Below are 7,029 nucleotides of genomic sequence, written 5' to 3'. Positions count from 1 at the left end.
AGGCGGAACGCTCCCTATAGATGCCTTTTTACATCCCACAGCTTCGGCAAATTGCTTAGCCCCGTTCATCTTTAGTGAAGAGTGCTCATAGTGAGCTATTACCACTCTTTCAAGGGTGGCTCTTCTAGGCAAACCTCTGATGTCTTTGCACCCCTACCTGCTTTATCACTGAGTGGTCATTTAGGGGCCTTAGTGGTGATCTGGGCTTTCCCTCTCGACGATGAAGCTTATCCCCCATCGTCTCACTGCCGACCTTGACCCTGTTATTTTGAGGTCATATCTAATATTCAGAGTTTGCCTCGATTTGGTACCGCTCTGCGGCCCGCACCAAATAGTACTTTACCCCTAGATGTCCAGTTAACTGTTGCACCTCAACGCATTTTGGGAGAACCAGCTAGCTTTGGGTTGAGTGGCATTTCACCCCTAACCACAACTCATCCACTATTCTTCAACATCAGTCGGTTTGAACTTCCACTTAGTTTCACCCAAACTTCATCCTGGTCATGATAGATCACCCAGGTTCGGGTCATAAGCAGTGACAATTGCCCTATGAAGACTCGCTTTCCTATGGCTCTTGTGGGTTCCCTTAACCAAGCCACTCTTATGAGTCACCGCTCATTCTTCAACAGAGCACGGTCAGAGCCCGAGCTCCTCCCACTGCTTGGGAGTGCAAGTTTATAGAGGGAAGCACCCGCGAGAGCAGCGCTGGACAAAGTGGAAGCAAGAAAGAAAACTGTGCTAATATCCAAAATTCTCTTGTTATTGTTGAAATTGATACTTTTGTTCTAATCCAATATCCTTTATAACTTTGTAGAATTCTTCCTCAACTTGTTCCATTATAATGTAAAAGACCTGCAGATTTTGTTTGTTCTCTGATTTCTGCTAAGTCTACGAAAGATACCTCATAGTTTTGGTCTTTCGGAATCCATTTTCTGTATCAAACAGCTCGTCTCAGTTTCAGCCTAAAACCTTGTCTAGGCGATGGGATTAAATTAAGGACTCATGATTTATCCAGCAAGGGTTTCAAGATATTCCTCAAGTTGATATCTCAATGAAATTTGTAACATGTTGGATTACAAGCCAAGCATAAAATCATGAACTGAATCCTATGTATGAGCAAATGACCGGATTGACGCAAAAGGGTCTTTTACCACCCCTTGGTCCCCTTCAGATGATATATATATATATATATATATATGACTTTTACTTCAAGTGTATTACATCAGATGACAGAATTGGTTCAAAAAATTAATGAACATATGCGCCGTTTAAAAACTCCTTGAGTGCTAGAATCACACTAAATAAAACTTTCCTTAATTCCTCCATCGAAGACCACAGATGCATCCTTTTTTTTTTTTTAATGAGTACGGTAGATGCATCGTTGTTAGAGAAAACAAAAATTAATTTGTATTATGTTTGTGGGATGCAAAATTTAATAAATAATTATATGTAACTTAAAAGAATATATTTCAATTATATAAGTAAGATCAAATAATAAAAGACAAGATAGTAAAATTTTAAAAAATCAAAAACAAAAACAAAAATTGCCTTAGGTTATATGATGAGACCAAACTTTTGCCAAGTATTTATTACAAGTCTTTCAGCCTCCTAGAATGGTGGAAGACAGCATGAAACCTAAGCTTTCCAAGCACTCTTGGAAAGTTTATCCACATAATATAAAAGATATGATTGATACAGGGGTAAAAAAAAAATACTAAAATGACGTTTTCATTAATCTTTAGACCCAAAAAAAAATTTGCATATATATATATATATATATATTGTTGTGACATTGGGTTAGTTTTCACTTTTCAGTATACATAATTAGACTAGATTCCACAATAATACAAGAGAAAATGATCCACCACCTTTCTTCATTTCCATTCATAACAAAATTTGTGAGAGTGCGAGCCCTCAAGTCCTCAACAATAAATACACACCTAAATGTCATGCAAACATAAAAGACATGGATTATAGGAACATGGGCATGCATCATTTGAAACCTACTAAAGTGCTGGTGTAGTCACTGGAGAAGGAAGTTGAATCCCTGGCCTTGAAGCCCATCCCTTGCGGCTCCTATATGCCTCGATAGTTTGCAACCGAATCCTCTCTTGTGAAGCATTTTGGGCATTCTTGAATGCCTTCATAATAATATCAGTTAAAAAAAAAATAAGAGATTTCTTGTCAATGGGAGATCATATTTATCTGTTATATAATAAAACAAAAATATATGATGATACCTTAGGAACTGAAGTCAACTTTGGTGGAGCTTCAACCACTTCTCCAAATTTTATCTTCTCACGCCCAGGAAAGTCCAGCTCCTCCCCTGTCTTGGCCTTCTTATGTTTCTTCTTCTTTTCTTCCAGGTACCTGTATAAACTTAAGGTTTACTTACATATCTGTTAAGCAAAGGCAGCATGCCTGAGCTGAGTAAGAAGTTCTGGAAATTTTTACTCTGTTTGCTTTTGCCAGAACCATGTAAAATTACATGCCACAAAAAGATAATTGGCATAATGTGGTTTTTTAATATCAAACTGGTTAAAAAAGAAAAAATAATAAAGTACAATTTGAATTGCTTACTTTTTCTTGCGCTTCCGTCTTTTAAGACGAGTATCTGAGTTCTCCATAGGTGTTTCAAATCGAAGGTCATTAACCTGCTTTCTCTTTCTTTTTTTCTTTTTCTTTTTCTTTTCACTTGTGCTGTTTTGCACAATATCATCACCACCATCTGTATCCTCAGATGTCTTCAAATGCTCATCATTACCTCCATCATCCATCGCACTAGTTCTTGAGTCATCTCTATCCTTTGGACGGGGTTTCTGTAAATTTATCAGACATAACTAATCAGTACAAAATCTGATTTTTTTTCTGAAGAACTAAAAGCTTGATAAGAAGAATCAGAGTTGTTAGGAAAACTACTAGGGGCTTAGGGCATGAATAATGGGGTCCCCATAAAAAATTCAAAAAAAGAAAAAAAAAGAAAAGAACAAGTCAATCACCCATTGATTGTTACAATAACAACTCAAGTATATGTTACGTAAAATTTATTTCCCCATGGAGAAAAATTAACAAGAACAAGAGGCCAAAAAAAGGGAGAGTGGAGAGCAGAAGAAATTGATTATGTTAGCAAGAGTTGTAACATAATAAAAATAAATAGTTGTTAGCTTATCACGCTGTGCACCCCTAGTGTCAGCATCCGATAAAAATTAAAAGTAAAACGTCAAACTGAACTACTTTTAAACCAAGCTCAATTGTACCTTTTCTATTAAGTTTTCAATTATAAAAGATAGTCAGTCATCAGCCAATTAGCTATAGCTCAGCTGGCACTTCCTCCTCTCATAATAATGGGATGGAGGATGAGGTCATGGGTTCAAGATCCACTATGTGTGCATGTATACCAATCAAAATAGATAGTCAATCATCAAAAACTCACTATTCATGGTGAATTGTCAAATTCTTGCATAAGCAATGAAGCTTTCAAGGATTAATAAAGTTCCCAAAAAGGATTTAACTTTTAAGGGGAGTATCACACCCATGTTTTCTAAACAAAACCTAATCATAAATCTAACGACTTGATGATACCCGATACCCTAATACAAGTTTACATTCTACAACTATCATTGCCATAGGAAGCATGAATTCATGATTCAGCCAACGAAAAACAGAGTATCTAATAAAAAAATGCAACTCAGTTTCATCCTCAATGCTTAGCACCTTATATATCATTCTACATATTCAATCTCAAGAATTTTTTTTTTTTTTAATTTCAAAATTCATTATTAAAACACATTTAATGGGAGCAGAAACATAAAAAAAAAAAAAAAAAAAAAAACTACAATGATCATGGATTGGGCAGAAAAGAAGTGAGCGCTATAGAATTCCAATTAATAAGAATAAGAATAATTGAAACTTGGGATTAGTTATGGAAGAGAGAAAACAAAAATTAGAAGAAACTTACTTTATTAGCTTGACCATTCTTTGCAGAAGACTCTGAAACAAATACAAAGCCATCTGAGAAAGATAAAAATAAATTTTTTTTTTAAAAAAAAAAAAACCTATATATAGGCATATAGACAGGAAGAGAGAGAGAGAGAGAGGGAACCTTGGGGTTTGGGGGAGAGAGAGGAAGTGAGGGACATGAGCTTGCGGAGTTTGGAAGGGACAGCGTCGATTTGGGAGAGGACGGGCGGCGGAGGGAGGCGGCTGTGGCCTCCATGTGCGGCTGCGTAGTTTTTCTCTCTTCTTCTCTGTCCTTTCCTACCCATCTCTGAATGATATGCGAGTTGCGAATAGCTAGCAACCCTACTACTTTCCCTGCTTTGCTTACTTTCTTTCTGGCTTCAGTTTTTCATTTGCTTGGTCGAAAATTACGACCTAGAAAGTCCAATTTTTTTTGCCACAATTATTTTTGGAGTAATGCTTAGGACATGTAAAAGTGTACAACTTTGTACACAACTCGCTACGTGTATGTGGTAAGTTGTCTCACTATCATAATTTTGTCACTTACAACTTATCACGTGACAAGTTATGATACAAAATTGTGCACTTTTATGTGTCCCAAACATTACTTTTATTCTCGCGGTAGATTGCCAGCAATGGAAAAAGTGGTAATTTCCATGTAAAAGTGGCAGTCAGTCACTCATGATTTGTCATGTAAGATAATTACAACAACAAAATTTTCTTGTAAGTAGACTTTTTTTTCCCCCCAAAATAACACCATTTTGCTAACAATTTTGTAAGTAGCAACATTACTATTCAAGAAACTAGCTTCTCGAGTCTAAATTATTGTAGCAACTCGAGTTAGAACTAAAGTCCACATGGAAACTCGAGTTCCTGCTCCTTTTTTCTTCCTTCCTTCTTTTTCTTCTCTCCATCTTCATTTTTTTTTTTTTTCTTTTTCTCCACTACCTTTCCACTCTCTTCTTCCAAGCCCCCAAAACTCAAGATAGTTCTTCCCTTAAAATAACGGTTTCGAAAGTAAAGCAAAAACCCTAACCCAAAAATCACGATCTCGGCATTGGGTTTGACAATCTCGACATCAAAGCTGCTTGAGTTTGACAATCTTAGCTTAGGTTTGACGATCTTGGCATCAGAGCGGCTTGGGTTTGTAGATCTCGGCACCAAAGGTTTGTTTTCTATGTTTTCTGGTTTGGTTTGTTGCCAGATTCATTTTCTGTGTTTTCTAGGTTGATCTATCTCCAGTGGGATATTTGGGTTTGAGAGAACTCGAGTATTAGAGACTCGATTTCCATGTCAACACAAGTCTTCGACACTCGATTCGCTATAGTAAACTAGAGTCTAAGAAACTTGAGATGTTAATTTCCTAAATAGTTTGGAAACAATGTTAATTAACGAAATTGTTAACAGTGTTATTTTACAAATTTTCCCCCTTGTAACTCATGAGACAGTCTCTTAAAATATATATGATGAGTCCTTGGAAATCAGTAGGCTGAAAGGTCTTCGGGTATTGATGATCTTGAAGGGTGAGTCCTGAAAAACCAAAGAAGATCAGAGAAGACCGATGGAGGCCGGTCTTGAATCCTCCGATGGTAAAGTTAGTGGATTAAAGTAAAAAAGAAAGCACTTCAAAGACTTCACCAATCTTTTCTCAGAATCCAAAAAAGTATCCATACCTCTGCGTAGAAGGGTCTTTATATAGTGTTAGCTTGACAGTTATTTTTCCTATCGTCGTAGAGTTTGGAGGATTCAGAGGTAACTTCCATAACTGTCATGGAAGTTGCCTAATCGGGACTTGTGTTCAACAGTGAACAGATGGCTTGGTTCGTAACAACGTGACTCTTGGCTTTTGGAAGAGTGTCATGACTCTTGGTAAACCCCGTCCATCCATCATTAAGGACGGACGAGGTTCGCTGCTAGTACGTCCCCTATTGGACGAGTGAATGAAGGACAAGTGGTAAAGGACGGTAAGAGAGGGACAAGCGTAAGAGCCACTCATTCTCCACTTTGTACGTTGTCATGGACGGCCATATGGACGAGAAATCAGCTTGGCATTTTTCTTACACCATCAGTTGCCCCCTCGTCCATGGGTCGTCCAAGAAAATATAGTAATTTAATTCTCTAGACGGACAAGCTTCTTTCAAAAATTGGAGATGCCACGTGTTACAATTTAAATGGTGGTTCATTTCGTCGATTCATTTTTTCAAGACGAAGACCACGTGTCATCATCTGGTTGGTTGTGTCGTTTCATGTGCTTAGGTCAGTCATCTATAAATAGTGGAATGCCTCCACTACCCTCCACACTTCTGAGATTTTCCTTCCTTGACATTCATCGTCTAGAGCCTCATCTAAGAGTTTCCTCGCGTCCATAGTTTCAATTCGTCCTAGAGCCAGGTACTCCCTCTCTCCTCGTCTTTTAGGTTTTCAAAATTTTCTTTTCAGAAAATGTCAGAAAAAACCATCTCCTCGTCTAGCGATAGTACAAAAAAAGCTATAAACGAGTATTACGACGAGAGTAGTGATAACTCTAGTGATATCAGTAGTAGTAGTAGGGGAAACACCACTGACGAGGAGTATGTCTCAGGGGTCCCTGGGCTTCCCTTAGAAGAAGTACAGAAACAACTTAGAAAAACTTTAGAGTCCCAGGTAGGCACCTCGTCTTCTATCCCTCCGTCTAGTCCTTTGGACGAGACGGAGATAACTGTATATAGTTGTGCTGTAGATATTCCTTCCAAGACGGACGAGGAAAGATTAAATAACCTTAGGGAATGGTATCAAATCCCAGACGAGTTTAATCCTAGATTACCCGTCCGTGGAGAGTGGTATTGCAATCCCCATTTTGGGCTAGGTGTATATGAAGCCTACCTTCTTGGAGGTCTTAGATTTCCTTTAAATGCTTTTACCAGAGAGCTATTAGTTAGGTTAGGTTTAGGAATGTGTCAATTCAACCCAAATGCATGGAGATTAATTATCTCTATGCAAATTTTGTGGAGGGAAGTGTTTGGAGGGGACCGTCCTATTACTGTGGACGAGTTCCTCTACTGCTATAAACCCTCAGAGATTCATCAATCT

At 37.8% G+C, this 7,029-nt stretch overlaps 1 protein-coding gene across 2 annotated transcripts; it reads right to left on the bottom strand.

The window, feature by feature from the left end:
* Positions 1-1,842: 1,842 nt before the first annotated feature.
* LOC112031824 (protein PXR1) lies at positions 1,843-4,399 on the bottom strand. 2 transcript variants are annotated; one of them, XM_065776776.1, is made up of 5 exons: positions 4,103-4,399; positions 3,959-4,011; positions 2,581-2,819; positions 2,241-2,370; positions 1,843-2,141 (listed from the first exon to the last, which is right to left on the bottom strand). In XM_065776776.1, the coding sequence occupies exons 1-5, from the start codon at positions 4,263-4,265 to the stop codon at positions 2,007-2,009; spliced, it is 720 nt and encodes a 239-aa protein (XP_065632848.1). In that variant the 5' UTR covers positions 4,266-4,399; the 3' UTR covers positions 1,843-2,006. The 2 variants fall into 2 exon arrangements, with proteins under 2 accessions (XP_065632848.1, XP_065632849.1); XM_065776777.1 differs by having other exon boundaries at positions 3,959-3,990; positions 4,103-4,397.
* Between the last annotated feature and the right edge of the window lie 2,630 nt (positions 4,400-7,029).

Source organism: Quercus suber, unplaced genomic scaffold, assembly GCF_002906115.3.
Source record: "Quercus suber isolate HL8 unplaced genomic scaffold, Cork oak 2.0 scaffold_141, whole genome shotgun sequence".
NCBI classification, from domain to species: domain Eukaryota; kingdom Viridiplantae; phylum Streptophyta; class Magnoliopsida; order Fagales; family Fagaceae; genus Quercus; species Quercus suber.
This window is presented reverse-complemented; position numbering and strand designations above follow the sequence as displayed.